We start from the raw sequence: 21,443 nt of genomic DNA on the forward strand, positions 1-21,443 counted from the left end.
TATCCTTATCTGCTTTTCTCTAGTCAGTACATCTTAGGTGGTGAGCCCCTAGAGGGTGGGAATAAGGTCTGTGAGAGGAGATGAACAGTCTAAGGACATACTCCCAGTCTCCCCAGGAGTGAAGGCCTCCGGGGGGAAGTCCAGCAAGCACTTGGGATCATGTGGAAGGGATTTCTGCACTGTATGAGGAACGGAACCATATGACCACAGTACTCCCTTGAGTCCCCACAAATCTGAATCTAGACCCACAGTCCCCAGCTGGTCAGGTCTGTGACTGGAGGTAGGTGGGGGCTTAGATCACCCCAAAGATGAGCACACCAGTGTGTGCCTAAGTTTGAATAGAGAACCTGCCGAACCAGGTCCATCTTGCTGCGTCTGCTGGTGTGGCCTATTTTCTAGCTACAGACAGACAGCAAGCATTACCTGTTTTAAACATCTGGCATTACCTGCCTGCTTAGTCACCATCTCTTTGGCTTCAAACACCTGTGGGGCCCCACCTCCTCTCCACCTCCTCTCCATCTGTGATCCATCCCTTCCCCCCTTTCCTTCCTGGAAGGATCTAGACACACCAGATCCACAAGTCCCGATGTCTTTAAAAGGATCTGCCTGGGGAATGCGGCTCATCTGAGCCCTGTGACACCCACCTGGATTGTAGTGGAAAGTCCAACGGCCATTTCTGCTGCAGCTGGCATCATGAAGGCCTGTGTCCCTCTTATAGTGGTCATCTTCTGTGGCCTGGCCTGGGCTGGTAAGTCATTCTCCGGTGGACATGGGAGTAGTGTGGGTTGCCTAAAGAACAGAGGCCTGGGGTATCTGACAGAGAGTAAATGCTGTCCTAACCCAGTGGACCACTTTGGCCTGTCCTTGCTTGAGGCTACAGGATCAGTCTATGATGCTGGCTAGTGACGTGGATGAATTGCTGAGCTGAAGTCTTAGGGAATCACTAGAAAAACCAGACTCCATACTTGGGCCACTGCATGGTATAAAAGGGAAGGAAGCTGGCTGCTGCGTTGTGGTTACCTGGCTGCCCTTGGTCACTCCCTCCTCGGCTGCCTGGTGATAGGTGGACTTTAGGGGATGCGTGAGCTCAGGAGGCAACCAAAGCCTGAGACTCAGAGGTTGAGCCCCGTCCCCTTTGGGACTATGCGAATGGTTAGAGGAATGGGTTTTTTGTCTCCGGTTAGGGGAGCTTAATAGTAGAGAAAGCATGTGCTTCTCTGTGCTTGCAGGTAGTGTGGGAAGGAGGCAGGTGCTGGAAAAGGATAGGAACACTTTCCTGTTCCGTAACTGTGCAAAAAGCTGCTGCTGCTGGGTTAATTGGGGATCAGTGGGTGGTAGGGAGGAGGGTGGCTGAGCTGAAGGGTGTGAGCAGATTCCTCCTCTGCCCAAGGAGAGCCAGAGCTCCTGCAGTCCCACCCTCCCGGGGTGTTCTTGCTTCAGACTGGCGAAAGGATCTGAAAAGCTAAAGCAAGGAGACCAAGTGAGGGCTCAGCCCGTTGGAACCTGTCAGGGTTGAAGCAGAAATATTTCTAGGAGGAACTGACTTTTAGTATCCCATCAGGGTGTGTGTAGGGAGACCCCAGTGGGATTCCCAGATAGAAAAGGCATGGAGGAAAAGAGCCATTGCCACGGCTCTCAACACCACACGCATCTCTTTGAGGACTCAGCTCTGCCTGGGTCCTGGATCCAGAATGGAAGAGGAGGAAAGGAACGGGTAGGCATAGGATCTTGCGTCAAGTCTGTTCACTGGAGGGTGAAGGGGGGCTGTGGGACTACCTGGTGTAGAAGGACAGTCAGAGGGCTTGCGCTATGCCAGCCCCAGGACAGGATTGCAATCAGAGACATCTGGTCTTGGAGGAGTTTTCTGAGGGCATGGCCATCGTGGTTTCAGCGGTGCAGAGGCTCTGGGCTACTAGGGGAGAGAGTGTTGGTTGGCTTCCGTTGTGAGATGGATTGGAAGCAAGGGTAAAGAGACACCAGAAGGCCGGAGTGAGCATCCAGCATCTTCAGACTTGGATACCAAAGTACAAGCCACACCAGGAGTCATGGCCCCACACAGACGGTGGTCCATAAGCCAGGCATCTTCTTCCAACGACTTGGCTGTTCCACACGAACAAGAGGCAGGAGGCTGATCTGGGAGATGAAGGGTTTTGGTTCACTAGGTTTCCATGGAAATAACATCTGGGTTTCCCTGAGAGACAAACATGTGGGGATGCCCTCAGTTGTGAAAGGGCATGAGGGCTGACATAGAAGAATCCTGTGTCCATCCAGGTTTGGTACCAACACTTTCTTGACGGCCAGTGGGGGAAAGGGTGTGACGGCTGTAGCATACTAAGGTTTGAGAGGATTCAGAGAGATGTAGCTATTCACAAGGGAGGGAAGGAGAGCCTGAGGCGAGAAGGGAAGACAAAATGAAGAAAAGCAGAGGGGAATTAGAACAGAGGCAGGAGGGTGAGGGACACAGGCTGCTGGACTAGTGAGGTGGGCCCTAGATTGGTAAGTGAGGCTTCTACGAAAGTTTTGTGACAAAGGGAGGCACTGGGTGGGGACCTAGAGTCATAATGAGGAGTCATCTAGTGTCCCCCAGGACAGCACAGTGAAGTTCCTGTAAGGGAAAATCCCTTCCACTCCCACTTGCCACCCCCCATAACCCAAGGTTACCTTGAAGCAAAGCAAATTCCCAGAGGCATGTTGAGATCTGTTGGCATCAGTTCTGACTGGGGACAAAGCTCCGAGGCAGAGATGACAAATCCACACAGCATGGGCCGGTGGGAGAGAGAGCTCTCCTGAACTTCACAGCCAACTATTCACTGGTCCTTCTCAACTCCTGCCAGCCCTAGAACATGGTGAATTCCATCTTCTGGACTTTGCCTCGGTGGCCCATTAAAAGCAAGGCCCTCACTTGCACTCACACTCCCTCGGGACTCTGGGTGTTCTGCCAGGCCGGCGGGGCAAGCAGCTGACCCAGTGTTCCTTTTGCCTTGAACAGTTTTTCTTAAGACCTTAGCATTTAGGTGCTAATCGAGATGACTTAAGATTCATGAAGGGTTCCCTGTGTGCTTGGATGAAAAAGTGGCCTTGGGCTCGGCCTCCTTTAGGGACAATCCACTGGAGAGATGCCTTGTCTCCTTGAATATGTTGGAGGCCCTGCACACAGTATGCAACGGCCTCAGGACCTGGCTTAACCTTGACCTGACACCTCTCTGATGTCAGATGATAAACCATCCCGACACACGTGTGATAACAGCCCAGTTCACAGCACGGCCCAGAGGAACTGGGGGAGGGAGTCAGGCGGTGTGGTTTGTGGGCAGGTGTCCTGACCAGGGATGATTGCCTGGTCATTTGCCACCTCTGATATGGGCTGTGGAATGTTGCCATTGTTTATTTACATAACAAATACCGAAATGGCTCTACTCTGTGTCACACACCACAGGAAACCCTTTGCCAACTCATTTGCTTCTTATATTTTTTCTATGAGATAGACTCTAATTTTGTCCTATTTTCACAGATAAGGAGACACAGGATCACACAGCTGGAGAGCCTGGTATCCAGGATTTCAACCCAGGCCACTGGGTATCAGAACCCAGCCTGCTCTGCTGTGTACCCCTGTGGGGCTTGGTAGAATCCCAACTCCAAATCTAACCTGAAGCAAAACAGATTGTTTCTCCTTTTCTAGTCCTGGTACATGCCCAGCCTTAAATGTCAAGTTTAATCTTATTCCAGTTCTTACCCAAATATCAACACAAAAGTATCACTTTTTGTTTGCTTCTTCTTTTTGAGACAGGGTTTTTCTGCATAGCCTTGCCTGTCCTGGACTCGCTCTGTAGTCTTGACTGGCCTCGAACTCACAGAGATCAGCCTGCCTCTGTCTCCTGAGTGCTGGGATTAAAGGTGTGCACCACCGCTGCCTGGCCTCAAAAGTATTGCTTTATTAATGAATTTAGTCCTCCTTGCTGTAGCTCTAAGTTCAAGGGCAATCCCAGCCCTGGTCTAAGCCAGGTTTGTGTTTCTTCGTTGGGCCAATCTACAGGCTCATTCTAGTTCCGGTTCTTGGAGCTGTTTTTTCTTGTTGTTTTGTGTTTTCTTTTTTTTGTAGGGGGGGACATTGTTGTTGTTTTCTTTTCTTCTATTGAGACAGAATCTGATGCAGCCCAGGCTTCTGCCCCACAACATGTGGGGCATGACATTACAAACATGCACCTGGCTTCTGATTCCAACTCTGACAATCCTGCGGAGTCCTAAGCCCTGTCCCCTCAGCCCAGTGTTCTTGACACCCAGGCCTCAGGTGCCACCCACATCCCAAGTCAAGAATGGAAGGAATCATCTCCCCACCTTGTGCCCAGCATTTGCTGAGGTGGGCACAGCAGGCCTGCTTCCTCTTGGAGTGGCAGCGTGTTTATAGTGCTCTTTGCAAATGTTCTGGTCATTGCCGGCCGTGGTGGCACACAGCTTCAGCCCAGCACCCGGGAGGAAGAGGCGGGTGGATGTCTGAGTTCGAGGCCAGCCTGGTCTACAAAGCGAGTCCAGGACAGCGAGGGCTACACAGAGAAACCTTGTCTTGAAAAACCAAAACAAACCGAAACAAAAAAACCAAACCAAAACAAAAGTCTGGTCATATGCCCCTTGCTTCTGTAGATGGTTTGTCTGGAGCAAGGGATGTGGTCTGTGGTTGTGTAACAGAATCCTGTCCCAAAGCCCAGTTCTCACCCACACCGGCCTCATTCTCCACCCAAGCACAGAATGCATTCCAGAGGCTGAACTAAGCAAAGATGTGATATGGGGGAATAGGGTGCAGAGACAGGGTGAAGGAGGGGGGAACAAAGAACAGAAAGGGGACAGGGGTAGAGTCAGGGGTGGCCTAGGGGAGTGGCAGGAGGCAGGAGGCAGCAGCAGTGGCTGTCCTTCATCTACAGGGCACGCCAACGAGCCTTGTCCAGGACACTGACCTCTGTCTTCAGCCTCTTGGGAGTTTAAAATCTGAGAAATTTCCACCCCCAAATGAAGGTTTCTTCTGACAATCTGGAGACTCTGGCTACATCCACTGTGGCTGTGGACTCCAGTCAGGCCATCACTGTTGAGTTTGTGACAATCTCTTCTTATTGCTCACGCACTACTTCTTTGCTTGTTTCTGTCGTGGGTCCCCTCAAACTCAGGCACCTGAGTGTGAGCCCCTGGTTGGCCTGAGTCTGGGTCATGCTGGGCAGGTTAAGAGTAGGGGAGGCCTATGTTGAGTTGGGAGGCTGTAAGCGTGCTTGCCCTGCAGGCAGCAATGGTCTCGGCTATCCCTCCCTGAGCCCTCCTTTGCAGGGGCAATTTAGGAAAAGCATGGGATCCCTGAAGTGCTGACGTGCTGGTCTTAACTGCCACAGGAAACCTGGAGTCGTGCGCATCTCGCTGTAATGAGAGGTTTAACCGGGACGCTGCCTGCCAGTGCGATCGTCGGTGCCCCCATCATGATGACTGCTGCACCGACTATGAACACCTGTGCACTGGTGAGGCACCTTGTGGGATAAAGGGTCAGGAGACACAACAGGCCAGGATGTGCTCAAGTCTGGACTGGTGTCTTGAAGTCCAGAGCAAGACTGGAGACTGAGGAGAGGGTTCTAGGACCCAGGAAGAGGATGTGGAGGGCAGGGATGAGGGTCCGGGATTTAGTTTTCACTAGTCTCAGGTTTTCTAGAAAGTTCTTAAATTGAAAGTTTAAGTACCTTATTCCAAAAGAGAGAGAACAACACCATACTTAGGTATATTTGCTTTTGTTCACTATTAGTCACACTGGAAAAGACACATGTAACTGGGAGGCAGCACTCACAATCTACATGAAACGGGAAGATGGCTTAGCTTCTGTGACGTCATAGCACCGCCATGCTTTAAACTGCTTTTCCCACGACACCTTTCAATCCCAGCACTTTGGGAGGCAGAGGCAGGTGTGAGTTGGACAGCCAGGGCCGACATGGTGAGAATCTGTCTCAAAGCAACAACAACAACAACAACAAGAAGACATGTCCTTCCCCAAAAGGTCATTTATTTCTCTCCCGGCACAGATTTAAATGCATTTCCCTCTCTGTATTGGGGATTGAACCCTGGGTCTCAGATATACGAGGAAGGTATTCTTCCACTGAGCTGTATTCTCAGCTTCTTTTCTCTTCTTTTTCTTCTTTTAAAGATTTATTTATTAAGTATACAGTGTTCTGCCTGCATGTACACCTGCAGACCAGAAGAGGGCATCAGGTCACATTGTACATGATTGTGAGCCACCATGTGGTTGCTGGGAATTGAACTCAGGACCTTTGGAAGAGCCGGCGGTGCTCTTAACCTCTGAGCCATCTCTCCAGCCCTCTCAGCTTATTTTCTACTATTGATTTTGAGACAGGAAATAACTAAGTTTCCAAGGTCAGCCTTGAACTCACTATGTAGCACAAGCTGGCCTTGAACTTGTGACCCTCCTGCTGCTGCAGCCTGCCAAGTAGCTAGGATTACAGGCTTTTATGCCCAGGCCCAGCTAAGTGAATACTTCTTGACAAATCATCTCTTAAATATTTCTTGTGTGTGTGTGTGTGTCTAAGAAGGCCAGAAAAAGGTGTTGGCTCCCCTGGAACTGGAGTTATTGGCTTGTAAGCCACCTGCCCTGTGTGCTGGGAACCTGACTTCCTCTGCAGGTGCAGCTGCTCTTGACTGTTGAGCCATCATCTCTCCGGACCTTGAAATTCATGTTTGCAGACTCCTTGTTTAGACTCCCTACTAGAGTGAGCACCTGCCGCGGTGACGTGCAGTCTTTCTGGGTTCCTTGTCAAACCTTGTGCCCGACTCCTAGTTTGGAACGCATGATGCCAGGTGATGGAAAGCACAGTCTGGGGGGACAGTCACATGTGGTTACACGGGCTGTGTGCTGAGTAAGGCCACCTGGCTGGGCTGCCAAGCTAGAGCAAAATCCAGCGTGCTTCCTTCTCCTGCGGTGTGAGCGCTGGTGAAGATCCACGTCTGCTAAGAGGAAGTGATGCTCACCCCCCCCTTCCCCTCCCTCTCCCTTCTCTTCCTCCCCCTCCCTCTTTTCTGTTTGTTTTTTGGGACACGGTTTCTCTGTGTAGCCCTGGTTGTTCCGGAACTCACTCTGTAGACCAGGCTAGCCTCAAACTCGGAGATCCACCTCCCCCTGCCTCCCGAGTGCTAGGACTAAAAGTGTCACCGCTGCCCGGTGGAATGCCTCTTCTTAATTTGCTCAACTTGTCGTCTGTTGACCCTGCCGTGCGCTCCCAAGTTTGCTTCCACTCACAGGAAACTTTCTTCAGCCTTACACAAAATGCACCTATATATCTACTAGCCTGATCTAATAATGGTCAAGCCCGGAGCTCCCTGGCAGATTCAGAGCCCAGCTTTTCCTGCCGTGCCTGGGCTCTGGCTCGGCAGGCACAGGAAAGTCTGTTCACTGTGAGCCATCATGTTAGCCTTCGAAGATAGAGACAAAGCCTGAAGGAGAGCTTTTTCAGCCCCCAGCTTCTGATTTGCAGCTCAGAGTTCCCCCGCCCCCAACCATGGAAAATACCTTGAGCTCATTGAAAGTCTCAGCTCACCAAAGCCTATGCGGCACAGACTTGCAGCTAAGAAGCCTGCAGATTTCCAACGCTTGTAACACAACCTGGCACTAAGCAACTGGATGTGTCTCATCTGGGTGACTAGCTTGACTTGTGGCCCTGATAGTGACGGTGCAGTGCTACCCAGCAAACTCGCCAACAGACTCAGAATCACCGAAATGCTGCCCTTTCTTCCTGGGTACTCCACCACGTGACGAGGGAGGAGTGCGGATCGCTGGAAATACTGTTTCCTATTCTTTCCCATTCCGCCCCCATCCCCTTCTGCCCGGAGCCATGGCTTCTGTCGCTGGGTTCCTTTTCTTCTACTTGGGAAGAAGTCATGCGTATACAGGAACGTCACGCGTGCTGTCCCCCGGCAGCTTCTTGTGCCTCAGTACTTGAGAGCAGTGAGCGAGTGAGGCAGCAGCAGGTGGAAGGCAGCTGGAGGTACTTTCTAGGCTACAGCGCTTGTGTAGGCCTCTGGTACAGGACTTTTATTCTACAAGTGTTGAAGCTTGAGCCAGTCGAGGTGGCGCACGCCTTTAATCCCAGCACTTGGAGGGCAAAGGCCAGGCAGATCTCTGAGTTCGAGGCCAGCCTGGTCTACTAAGCAAGTCTAGGACAGCCAGGATTACAAGAGAAATCCTGTCTAGAAAATTTTTTAAAGAAACAAAAGAAAAGGCTCTTGGGCAGGCCTCTGGTACAGGACTTTTATTTGTAACTGTTACAGCTTTTGCGGGGTCCTGGAGCCCCAGGATCCCACAGCTCTTTTACGGGTCTAGGAAGTCAGACTTTCCTCAGCTCTTCACTGAAGCTGGCACTGCACTTTGCTTTGGCCTCCATCAAGGACTCCACCACTCAAGGAGCAACTGCCATCTCTCCTTTTGCTGTTATTGCTGCTTCTGCCACTTGTCAAGGTGGAGTGAATCCCTCGAGTATGACAGAACAAGCAATGGCTCCCAAAGCTGCCTCTAGCTGGTGGCTCCATGGTTTTGGGGTTCATTGTTTCACATCTAAACAGGGTAAGGAAAAGGTGACAAGGAGCCAGCAAAGTAAATTAATGTGGATTCGGAAGGGGAAAGTAAACACTCTAGAAAGAAAGTGGGAGTGGCTCCAAGAATCGAGGGTGCCGCCATATTGCCCGATTGGTGATCTTTTATGAGACTTGGAGTAAGGACTGGATTGGAACTGAGGTCATTTTTATTGACACTGGTAATTCTGAGCGCATGCAGGCCTAACCAGTGAGACGGTCACATGCCTTATGCACAGTTCTTTGACCCAACAGGAGAGGTGACCATGTGTTAATAATCTAATCAAGGGAGTGGCCACATGTCTCAGGATCTACAATGGGCCTTGAGCTCCTTCCTTCCTTCCTTCCCAGAGCTAATGCCTGTCTTTTTTTTTTTCTTTTTTGAGACAAGGTTTCTCTGTGTAGCCTTGGCTGTCCTGGTCTTGTTTTGTAGAACAGGCTGGCCTTGAACTCACAATGATCTGCCTGCCTCTGCCTCCCAAGTACTGGGATTAAAGGCATAAGCCACGACATGTGTCTTAAAGGCAGCACATTTTCCATGGCTCTCTTCTGCAACCCCCCACATACATACATACACACACACACACACACACACACACACACACACACACACACACACACAGAGAGAGAGAGAGAGAGAGAGAGAGAGAGAGAGAGACACACACAGCTTGCTGCTGTGGTAGCTTGCTTAATTTTTCTAGCCCAGTTGCTGCCTTTTGATTTGGGTTCAGCTGAGCCCACTCTCCTAAAAGTGCAAGGGAAAGTGCTCAGGAGAGGCATTGTGTTAGGTTTAATGGGCGCATGGCGGGTGTCTCCCACCCAGTGCATGTTGTGGTTAGAGGGGAAGGGGTCTTGGCACCAGTCACAGCAAACCTTCCCATGCAGACAGAACTTCCTGTTTCCTCCAGCCATGGCATTGTCCCCTTGAGAGAGTTCCAGCCATTCTTCTTCCATCGAACCAGAGCTTCTCAAACTTCTTCTGCTTGGGACTCCTTTATGCCTGAGAGACTTTTATGTGACTTTTGTGTAGCACATAGCTGTATACGACACGTATACACACCCAACACTTACTGCTATAGCTGAGTACGGTGGTGCACGCCTGCAGCCCCCAGCACTAGGGAAGTCAAAGCAGTAGACCTTGGAGTTCAAGGCTATCCTCAGATACACAGTGAATTCAAAGCCAGCCTGGGCTACCTGAGGGGCTGTCTCACATAACATACTAAAACAAACAAACAAACAAACAAACAAACAACAAAAAAACACAAAGGAGCCTGCAATCTATACCATTCTGCAGTCCTGGACCAGAACAGATGTGTTGACCTTGGGTGGCGTGACGACATGTGTGGCGCATGTTGTATGTTCAGAACCAAAACGCACCTGAGGTCACACAACACATGATCGAATCCTGCCAGAAACACCTCAGATTCATTTACGTGTTTGAGTTGGGGCTTTCACTTTTGGCCATTGCCTGTTCAGAAACATTTTACTGTTGGCAAGCTCTTCTTGACCCCCCACATTCAGTTCTATTGACCCCCCTACCCCATAAGAGGCTGTGACCCAACAGTTAACCTGGGTCAGGCCAGCAGGGGAAATGCTGTACCACTCACTGGCTTGGTGGAAATTGTTGTAGAGTCAGCTAGAGTTCTCAGAAGCTTGTGCTCTCACAGAGTGTGGTGCCAACTCTTTGAAATGGCTGTGGCCCCGGACTCTGGTTTCAGGACCTGGGGTAAGCACTGCCACCATCAGGCAGTTTCCGCCATGCACTGGAGCTCATGCTCAGCTACTATGGCTACTATGGCTAGCTGTTTTGAGGCATCTAAAGCAGCAAGAGCGTCCAGTGGCTGCCAGTTAGGGGGTCAAACTGCCCCATCCCCCACTCATTTACAGGAAAACAACAGAAGGAGTGCTTACGGTAAAAACTATACCATCAACCGTGATTTTGAGCATATTTTAACAGTGCTTCAACAATATTTAACACCTGCCCAGCCCCTCAGGGAGAGGTGGGTCCCCCCTCAACTCTCTTAATAGGAACAGGATGTTCTGAGCTGAGAGCCTTGTCATTTGGAGAATGCTAAAATGCTCTATTCATCTGTGGTAACTCAAATTGGCTTTCCATCTAGAAGGGACGCGCCTCTTCCTCCTCTTTTTACTTACTTTTTTTTTTTTTTTAGCTCTTTTGAGTATAGTGGGCACCAAACCCCAGAATGGTAGGACATTTGTCACCTAAATTTCCCTAAATTTTCCATAATCTGACCTTGAGAAGCCTTACATTTTCAGTCCTCAGCCTTCAGTGTCAGGAATTTGTCCACGTACTCTTCCAGAGCCCAGAGCCAGGTTGAAAGCTCAAGGGAAATCCCAGGAGGGTTGGTGACTTGACTTTCCTATGTTACAGCTGATGAAGGTCCCCCTGAGCCAAAGGCATTCCTGGATCCGGAGGATGCAATCCCAGCCAGCCGTAAGCCTGAGGCCCAGATGGGATGCCCGGGGGGGTGACAGGGCTGAGAGGGTGCTACAGCAGAGGCAAGGACCCAGGCCTAAGCCAAAAAAATGAGGCTGGATCTGCCCAAGGGAGACACTGGTGGATCCAAGCAGCGAAGGGGAGGGGCGGCCAGGAAAACATCTGAGGCCTGGGGAGGGAAAGGGAAGAGGCTTTATTTTTAGAGTGGGAAGACTAGGAAAACAACAAGTCAGAGAAAAGAGTCCAGCATCAGAAAGTGGAGGACTTCCTGACGGCAGGGTGTGCAAGGAACTGAGCTTGTTTGTTGTGGGTTTTGTTTTGTTTTTTCCAGGAGACCTTTAGCAAGGACCCCAGCTAGGGTTGTGGGTAGAAGGGCTGGTCTTTAGGTTCCTAGCATATCCTCTACAGGGTTGCCAGGGACTCAGGACACACACACACACACACACACACACACACACACACACACACACACACACACACACCTCCTCTGTCCTCTTAGACCTGTACTCTGCACCAAGTTCCTGCCAAGGCCGCTGCCGGGAAGCCTACGACAAGCACCACCCTTGCCATTGCAATGACCGCTGCCAAGAGTTTGGGGACTGTTGTGAGGATTTTGACAGCCTCTGTGGAGACCGTGGTGAGTCCTGCTCCGTCAGCATAGCCCCAGACACGAGGGAACTCTCTGGAGTTCTCCCAGTGTGGTCCTTGGACCAGCAGCATTAGCAGCATCTGGGAATCCTTAGGACAGACGACAAACCCCTAGGTCTGGGGCCCAGACCTGCTGCTCAGAAACTCAGGACTGGCCGGCCCTTCCAGAAGCCCTCTGGGGGTTTCTCGTGCCTGCCTCAGTCTATGACCCTTCTTAGGGCAAAAGGGCATGAGATCGGCATGTGCTGACCTCAAGGGTCTTTTACCATCTTGCCCTCTAACTACCGAGTATTGGGCGGTGTTCCCTCCCACCAGAGCAAGTTTCCAGAAGAGGCCAAGAGGGAGAAGCGATTGAACTTCAGACAGTTGGCACCCACTTCCTCCTAGCTCTCAGACCATCCCTGTCTCAATTCCTCTTAGAGGGCTTCTCGCACAGCAGCGACGCCATAACCACGGAGGAGCTTCAGAGTATTTCTGAGGTGATCTACAGGGTAGATACCAATAAAGCTCAGAAGGAAGACATTGTCCTCAACAGTCAAAACCGCGTCTCCCCGTCAGAGACAGGAAACCAAGTGGACCGATGCCCGGAGCCGTGAGTGCTGGTCATTCCTTCCGACCCCTCACCCTGGCCCTCTTCCACCCTCACTTCCTCTGATGCCTCAGACTTTTGCTCCTCAAGTAAAGGCTGAAAGGGAGAGGGGGGATGGGAAATTGATGTCCAGAAACAAAGAAATCACCTTGAGGTTAGGTAGGTATATAGCCAGAAGGTTTCTGTGGCTGGCCTTCTGAGAGAGGTGAGGTAGGAGAAAAACAGACCTCATAGATGGTGTTCAAAATTACCTTAGTGGGCCCGCCTTTAATCTCAGCATTGAGGAGGTAGAGGCAAGTGGATCTCTGGGAGTTTGAGGCCAGCCTGGTCTACAGAGCGCGTTCCAGGACAGCCAAGGCTATACAGAGAAACTCCATCTCGAAAAACAAAACTAGGGGCTGGAGAGATGGCTCAGTGGTTAAGAGCACTGCCTGCTCTTCCAAAGGACCCAGGTTCAATTCCCCGCATCTACATGGCAGCTCACAACTGTCTGTAACTCCAAGATCTGATACTCTCATACTAAGGCACATTAAAATTAAATATATATATATATATATATATATATATATATATATATATATAAGAAAAACCAAAGTAAACCAAACCAAAAATAACAACTACCCCACCACCACCAAACCAAAAACCAAAAACCAAAAACCAAGCAAACAAAAAACCTCAACCCACCTCAAATTGCCCTTTGCTCCTGAACCCATCTCTACGCGGTGCCCCTGGCATGTCTGGAAGATGTTGGGAGAGTTTCAGCTGCATACTCAGGCCTTTTAATGGCTCTCCTGCCACTTGCCCCAGGCTCTTCACTTATGTCAACGAGAAGCTGTTCTCCAAGCCTACTTACGCAGCCTTCATCAACCTACTCAACAACTACCAGCGGGCCACCGGGCACGGGGAGCACTTCAGTGCGCAGCAGCTGGAGGAGCAGGGTATCTTCCTCAGGGAGGTCATGAAGACAGCCGTCATGAAGGAACTCTACGGCTTTCTCCATCACCAAAGTGAGCGAGCTTTCCCTGTTGCACAAAGCTGTGGGGGTGAGGGGTGTATGTGTGTGTGTGTGTGTATGTGTGTATGTGTGTGTGTGTGTGTGTGTGTGTGTGTGTAGCTGGTAATGGAGCAAGCAGCACTGGCATGGAGGCTAGGAGCAGTCAGAAGGAAGCTACAGTGGTTGGAGAGCCACGCAGCAGCTGAACAGCCTTCCGGCTTGCTCGTATCATCCCATCTTTTGACTGAATATCAGTTATCTTGTGAGTTCTCTGCCTTATGAAGGGAGTGAGGATCCCCCATTCCCAGCTCTATTCCCACTCTGTGCCCTTTCCAGCCACCTCAGGGACCCCCGAGTCACATCAGAAGCTGTACTTTTGGGTAAGTGTTGTTCCCGGTGCCTCCTGGACGGCAACAGAGATCCAGCAGAGGCTCGGGGCGCACACTCTATTAGGAAGTGGTCTGGCTGGACCACTCCAGATACAGATCCACGCAAATCAGACCAAAAAAGGTTTTGGCTTCGGGGCTTCTTGGCTCTGGGTTCTGTTAGTTAGTTTCCTCCAGATTCCTTTCCTGAACTCTGGCGAACTGGACTCTGTCTTGGAGGTGGATTTGTATGGGTCTCCCTTGCTGGCCCTGGGGACTGTGTCCAGGCAAACCTGTTACTTTCAGTCTGTAACCTTAGACAACAGTAGAGTTAGCAGCTCTGTTTCTGAAATACACACAATCCTGTGGTGCCCCCTGGTGCCTGCTCTCTGGTAAACACTTGTGAGACAGGCATGTCAGTGGCTCTCAAACTTCCTAACGCTGTGACCCTTTTATACAGTTCCTCATGCTGTGGTGACCCCCTGCCACAAAGTTATTTTTGTGGCTACATCATAACTATAATTTTGCTACTGTTATGAATTGTAATGTAAATATTTTTGGACATAATGGTTTGCCAGAGGTGTCATGACCCACAGGCTAAACCCTAATTTTTCAGCAAAAGAAACAGAAGTCTGGTCAGGCTGGAAGATCTAAGTGAGCAAGGAGCTGGAAACAGCCTTCCAACTCACAGAGCAGGCTTCACAGCACCCCAACTCCTCTCCCTCACCCCAGATCCCACTATCCTGCTACGTAGGGTACAGAGGCTCTAATGGCTCATGGCAGCATCGTTTCGGAGTTTGAGAGATTAGCATATGGCCTAAAATAACTCAGCCAGACAGACTTGGTTTGATTCTTGGTTCTGCTACCCACTGGTTGTGATTCTGATGGTACAGTTTAAAGGAGGCTCCCAATTTTTCCATATTAGAACCATAATCTCAGCCGGGTGGTGGTGGCATATAACTTTAATCCCAGCACCCAGGAGGTAGAGGCAGGTGGAGCTCTGTGAGTTCCAGGCCAGCCTGGTCTACAGAGTGAGTTCTAGGTTAGCCAGGACTACACAGTGAAACCCTGCCTCGGACTCCCCCCTCCGCACAAACAAACAATCCCTAGTGCTGTGTGTTGAGGATGCCCAGAGCTGACTCAGCTGCGGAGTCATGGGTTGTCAAGAATACTTTATTACTGACTCTAACCTGCTCTGCCTGGCCCTTCCCACCTGCCAGAGCTCGATGTTTGATTTCCTAGACACCGGGATGTGAGTTAACCAAACTTCTAGTCAATGTAAATTACATGGTCGGTAGCGTGTGTGTGTGTGTGTGTGTGTGTGTGTGTGTGTGTGTGTGGTGGGGGTGTGGTTTTAGCAGCACATAGCAGGGCAAGCGCCTGCCTGATTCCTTTGTTACCTCTCTAGTCTTATCAGTGAGCTCAGTCTCTCAAACCTGATGCTGGCAGAGCATCAAGGGGGACCCCAGCAAGTACTAATAAGGGTAAGTATTAGGTCTGTGAAGCACTCTGTTACTTCATACTTGTTTTCCAGCAGGGTTTTAAGTCCTTGAAAGGAGAGAATATTCCTGGTATCTGTTTTGGATCCTCCACACAACTCTGGAAGTCCCTGATTTAAAACTTCAGCTCTGACCCTCCCCAGTGGCCTCTTCAACAACTCCGCTTGGCTGTCTCTTATTTACATAACACTGTAGTGAGAACTCTCTGTTCCCAGAGACCTGCTCCTCCCTAGGTCTTCTCATCTCAAAAACATCACTATAATCCATCCAGAAGTAGTTTGTGTGTGTGTGTGTGTGTGTGTGTGTGTGTGTGTGTGCCCGTGAGTGTGTGAGTGTGTATGCATGTGTTTGTGTATGTCTCTGTGTGTGTGTGTGTCTCTCTCTGTGTCTGTGTGTGCGTGAGTGAGTGCATATGCATGTGTGTCTCTGTGTGTCTGTGTGTCTGCCTGTCTGTCTGTCTGTCTCTCTGTCTGTGTCTGTGTGTGTGTGTGTGTGTGTGTGTGTGTGTGTGAGTTCCTCAGCCCATTGACCATGTAGACTAAGCATCTGGTGGCATTTGTTGAACCCCCATCTTTCCTGAGGTGCTGCACCAGGTACCTTTCCTTGCTTCCACTTCCTGATCCACTTCCTCCCCCGAAGAATCCTTTGTTTTTCTCTCCACAGATCGCTACAGCTCTGAACAAGAGTTTGTGGACGATTTGAAGAACATGTGGTTTGGGCTCTATTCAAGAGGCAACGAAGAAGGGGACTCGAGTGGCTTTGAACATGTCTTCTCAGGTAGGCTCACTCTGCTTGGCTGAGAAGAGTGGGAGGGACAAAGCTGAAGGAGAATGGCTCTGCTTAGGGGCTGGACAGTCCTGGACATTGGTTAACAGGAGCCAAACCACCTGCAGAGAGGAGCTGCCAGGCATCTGAGGAATGCTGAGGGGTGACAGCAGCTCTAGAATACCCACAGGGGAAGAATAACCAGTCTTGGAGCTCCCAGGGTACCACTTAGTACGAGCACGTGTTTGCTTGCATGTGTGCCTCTGAGCAGGTCTCTGCTGCTGTCGATTGGCTACGGGCTTCCTATAGAAGCTGTTGTGTCCCTTCATCCCTTACGGTTCCCATGAGCCTGGCTTGATCCTGTGGAAACAGTCAGAGGAGTCTGCCACAGCGGTGGATTGTCTAGGAGGAAGGAGTCTCTCAAGGGTCTTGTGCCAAGAAAGAGAAGGCATGCAGATGAGGGTATCAGGCAAGGGGCTAAGTAAGCAGTAGAATATTCTAGAAGTCAGAGCCTGGAGATGGGAGACAGGCTTGGCATGGAGTAGCAGAGAGAGGACTAGAGGGGAGGGGACGGGAAGGGAGCCCAGACCACCCACCTTGGACTCTTTGTTGCAGGCGAAGTGAAAAAGGGCAAGGTCGTTGGCTTCCATAACTGGATCCGCTTCTACCTGCAGGAGAAAGAGGGTCTGCTTGACTATTACAGTCACAACTATGACGGCCCTGTGAGTACCTGGGCTGCAGGGGCTTGGCTGCTGCCCAAACCTCCTGCCCTCCCTCTGGCTTCCAAGCACTCACAACTTGCTTCTCACTCTGGCCCTCACATGACGCCTCCTGCCAAGGACAGGAGACAGAGGGCACCCCATCCATGTGGGAGGCCAAGGCCAAGGGCCAGTGTTTAGACCTAGACCAGAGAACAAAGGCATACATCTACCCCTTAGAGGGTGCTGGAATGTTTAGCCTGGCTGAGCTAAACTCCACGTGTTTCATTAGGAACTTCTGATGCCCTACACCAGGAAATGATTTGGGGGACAACAGACTGGCCTCTTGCGTCTGGAGGGCCATAGGGAACAGCTGTGTCCCTGCGCTCTGGGTCGATCACGTGGCTGTTACTCTGACTTCCTTCCACTGGTAGCTTCAGACAGTGGGTCCGAATGGGACTCGGGCACTTTGCACGGTAGACTGTCCCTTCTGTCTGTTTAAAGAAGCCAGTGTCTCCAGAAAGCTCATCACGGACCCCACCTCCACCCCCATAAACACTAGCTGACTGTTGGTGCCTGGTTCAATCACGTGACCGTTGCTGTCCTTTCCTCTGCAGTGGAATTCCTACCCCGACGTCCTAGCCATGCAGTTCAACTGGGACGGCTACTACAAGGAAGTGGGCTCGGCTTTCATTGGCAGCAGCCCCGAGTTCGAGTTTTCCCTCTACTCTCTGTGCTTCATCACCAGGCCGGGCAAAAAGTGAGTATTGGGGTGACCAAGGGACTAGGGCAGTAGGGGAGTCTCCGACTAGTGTCGTCCAGGATAGCGTCAGAGGAACTTGAGCCTGCACTCAGTGGCTGGGGCGGTTGGAGAGCCCTTTGTTCTTAGCTTCAAGAGTAGACGCTGGTAGAGGGTTAGACTGGATTGGCAGAACCATCTCCCTTCCTGGGATTACAAATCCTCTTGCCTCGCAGCCTCTCAAGTGCTGGATTCACAGACATGTGCCACAGCGCCTTGCTCTGGTCCTATTACTTCCGAAGCAGGAAGCAAACACTGAACTTCTGAAGCATTTGGCTTGAGGCATTCAGGGTATTTCTCTGGGGAGGGTGAGGAGCATTGTCCCCTAGGCAGACGGGACAGTAAGGTCCAGGGTTGGAAAGCTTGCTGAGCACGGGGAGTTGGAGCAGAGACTTTGGAGTGCAGGTGCCTCTGTCTGGGAGACTGGAGCCCTTCTGCTTGTGATGACTACATCTCTCCCATCTGGAACAGGTGTAAAAGTTCCTTTTATTTCTCCTTGTTCAATTGTTGTGTGGGAGGCTGACTGCCTCCTTCTGCTAACCTAGGCCTAGTCATAGAAGCTTCTAGCCTCCGTATAGTCTAACCTAGGCCTAGAATGTTTTAGCCTCTGAGACTTACTGCTTAGTAAGCTCACCCTTACTTGTTCTTTCTGAGCTCTGGGCTGCTGGTTCAACTCAGCTGTTCTGGCTCAAAGTCCTCTCCCAGCTGACTTGTTTAATCTGACTTCTCACTTGGCCTCTAAATTGCTCTGCTCGGCTTCATACTCACTCCAGCAATCTGCTCTAATCTTCTGGCTTCTCATTTTCTGGCTTGCTCCATCTTCACCTGATCTCTCTCTCTCTCTCTCTCTCTCTCTCTCTCTCTCTCTCTCTCTCTCTCTCTCTCTTTCTCTCTCTCTCTCTCTCTCTCTCTGTGCAATCCATCCTTTTATCACTGTCCTGGTAAAAACTGCTTCTTAAGTGGCTTCCCTTTCCTTTCTCTTCCCCTGAGAGCTGGGCAAATCCTAGTCTGTCAAATCTTCTCTGATTCATCACCTTTTTCCACCACTCAACTAGACATCACTTTCAAACATGGGCACTTCCTTCTGCAAACTAACCTTACCTTTGTTTGGGATTAAAGGCATGCACCACCACACCTGGATCCAAGCTTTTCTTTACCTGATACTTGCTCTATACCAGGCTGTCCTTGAACTCAGATTTGCTTGCCTCTGTCTCCTGGATTAAAGGCGTGTCTGTATTCCAGCCAGATCACACAGACCTAGAAGGTCTTTGGATGTGATCTCTTGCCAGAGCAGCCATGTTGTGAATCAACATTCTTCTACAGACAGGGGTGAGTGAAGTTGTGGTCTCCGCTGATTTGATTCCTGATCTCCCCGACAGGTGCCACTTAAGCCTGGGTGGCTATCCTTTGGCTATCCAGACCTACACCTGGGATAAGACCACCTATGGAAATGGCAGGAAGTACATCGCCACGGCCTATGTGGTGTCTTCTTCTACCCAGTAGAGCTTGCACCCAGATGGGGTATGAAGGCAGAGGGCCAGGCAGGACCGAGGTGCTATTTGCTTTGTACTGAGGAGGAGAGGGAGGAGTGGAGGAGCCTGGGAGGAACCCCAAAGACAAGTATTATGAAAGGAACCAAAAAAAAAAAAAATCTAGAAATACCCACATGGGAGAAAAAAAGGAAAAGATATAATTAGAAAATGCAGGAATCAGCCAAACTTTGTCTTCCTGTATTTTGGTAACATAAACTAAGAAATGGAGCTCTCTCTGTCTAGAGAAGACAGAGTACTCAAGAGCTCTAAAGTACAGTGGGGCCATGAGCAAGTGTGTGAAGTCCTTGGCCTCTCACCTCTAATGTGAAGGGGAGGGGGGCTTCCCTTTTCCTCCTTGGGGCTTGGGGAGGGGGTGACACTGACAGTACTATGGCTGTGAGGGGAGGAAGAACAGGTAGTAGAAATTCAGGCTGTCGCTGCACCCAGCTCTGCAACTGCATCTCAGCCTTGTGTTGGGCCCCTTTAGAACCAAGCAGATGAATCTTAGAGACTCAAACCTGTGACAGGGCAGAGTCATGGGTTGGGGCAGTGAGCCGGCTAGGGCAGGTGGACTCCTCAGTCCTGAGTGTCTGTGTGGCCCAACTCAGCTCCTGCTTCTAGAAGTTTCCCGCTTAACAGATGTTTAGTGCAGCTATGTGTTTTGATCCCACACTGTATTTTATTTTGTTCTGAAAGAATTCCCCTCATAAGAAGATTGAACATCAAAGGAATAAAAGAATCTATAGCTCGGTGTCACTGACAATCATATTAATGTTTATCCAGCTGCTATAATTTGAAACATTCTAGGCTGGGAGAAGAGGGGCCCTGGGGTTCCTATTTCAACCCCAGTGACATATTTAATCCCCCGCCCCCCATGCTCAGGAGCCAGATGTGGCCCCACAGAGCCAGGCTTACACCACAGTTTAGAGGCCTCAAGTTTCCAATTAAAGCCACTGGATAAAACCTGACATGTGGGGGCTGGAGAGATGGATCAGTGGTTAAGTGCACTGTCTGCTCTTCCAAGGGATCTGGGTTCAATTCCCAGCAACCACATGGCAGCTCACACCTGTCTGTAACTCCAATGCCAAGGGATCTGACACATTTATACTAATGCATACAAAATTTAAAAAAGAAAGTAAATAAATTGTTTAAAAAAAAAACAAAACTGAGCCAGGCGTGATGGTGCACTCCTTTAATCCCAGCACTCCAGAAGCAGAGGCAGGCGGATCGTTGTGAGTTCGAGGCCACCCTGGCTTACAAAGTGAGTCCAGGACAGCCAAGATGACAAGAGAACCAAACAAAAAGCAAAAGCAAATAAACAAACAAACAAAAAAACTGACATGTGTCTCATCCTTGTGTATGTTGACCTTGACTGGCAGTCTCCTGGTCTCCTCCCTGGTGCAGGACTGGGGGTCCTTGGAGCCCGGCTTACAGGGCTTGCAGGATGAAGTCTGTGGAGTTCAGCAAATCTTTATCACCCACAAGAAGAAAGAATTCTTCCCAGTGCGCCTGTAGCACAAATGAAGGGCACCACACACGCATTGTGAGGATGGAATGGAGACTGTGGCTTCAGCCCCAGTAACCAGTCCCCTTGCACGGGCGTGTGCACACACACACACACGAGGAACAGAAGGGTGAAATAGCTTCTGTGGCTGCAGAGGCTGACCAGATGGAAGGGAGACGGGATGCTTTGCTCAGACTATTTAGGCCACACTTTGAGGAAGATGTCAGGCAGGACTGACCTCTGTGAGGCACAGCACCTCGATGGATAGAGCAGGGCCTTGTCCTGCCCTCTTCGGGAGTGTTCCTGGTTCAGTAGGCAAGAGAAGGCTTAGCAGGGTATGGTGGTTGAGGTGCGGATACTGAAGTCAGGTTGCTGTGAGTCTAGCCAGGGTCTGACCACATGGACAAGTTTCTTCTTCTTCTTCTTCTTCTTCTTCTTCTTCTTCTTCTTCTTCTTCTTCTTCTTCTTCTTCTTCTCCTTTTTGGTTTTCCAAGACAGGGTTTCTCTGTGTAGCCTTGGCCATCCTGGACTCACTTTGTAGACCAGGCTGGTCTTGAACTCACAGCGATCTGCCTGCCTCTGCCTCCCGAGTGCTGGGATTAAAGGCGTGCGCCACCACACCCAGCTCATGGACAAGTTTCTTATTTAGATCAGTCTCTTTAACAGTAACACAAGAAAGCTGCTAATTACCAGTGTGAAATTAGCAATATAAAAATAACATATCATTCTTCTCAGCTTTTTGTTTTTCCCCAGACAGGGTGTCTGGATAGCCCTGGCTATCCTGGAACTGACTATGTAGATCAGGTTGGCCTTGAATTCATAGACATCCACCGGTCTCTGTCTCCCCAGTACTGGGGATTAAAGGTGTGTGCCATCACGCTTCTGAAAATTTTATTTTATATGTAAATATTTTTCTGGCACGCATGTCTGCTTGGTGCCTATGCAGGCCAGAGGATGGCGTCAGATTGCTTGGAATGGGAGTTACAGGTGC

The 21,443-nt window shown here is 50.3% G+C and overlaps 1 protein-coding gene across 1 annotated transcript; it reads left to right on the forward strand.

Annotated features, from left to right (window-relative positions):
* Positions 1 to 534: 534 nt before the first annotated feature.
* On the forward strand, positions 535 to 19,699 carry ENDOU (endonuclease, poly(U) specific). The gene is made up of 10 exons (XM_084750168.1): positions 535 to 748; positions 5,370 to 5,492; positions 10,994 to 11,056; positions 11,559 to 11,696; positions 12,128 to 12,299; positions 13,104 to 13,303; positions 15,818 to 15,931; positions 16,535 to 16,641; positions 17,235 to 17,377; positions 18,796 to 19,699. The coding sequence occupies exons 1-10, from the start codon at positions 694 to 696 to the stop codon at positions 18,917 to 18,919; spliced, it is 1,239 nt and encodes a 412-aa protein (XP_084606294.1). The 5' UTR covers positions 535 to 693; the 3' UTR covers positions 18,920 to 19,699.
* The last annotated feature ends 1,744 nt before the right edge of the window (positions 19,700 to 21,443 follow it).

This window comes from Acomys minous (assembly GCF_964271855.1).
Source record: "Acomys minous genome assembly, chromosome: 12".
In the NCBI taxonomy this organism is placed as follows: Eukaryota; Metazoa; Chordata; class Mammalia; order Rodentia; family Muridae; genus Acomys; species Acomys minous.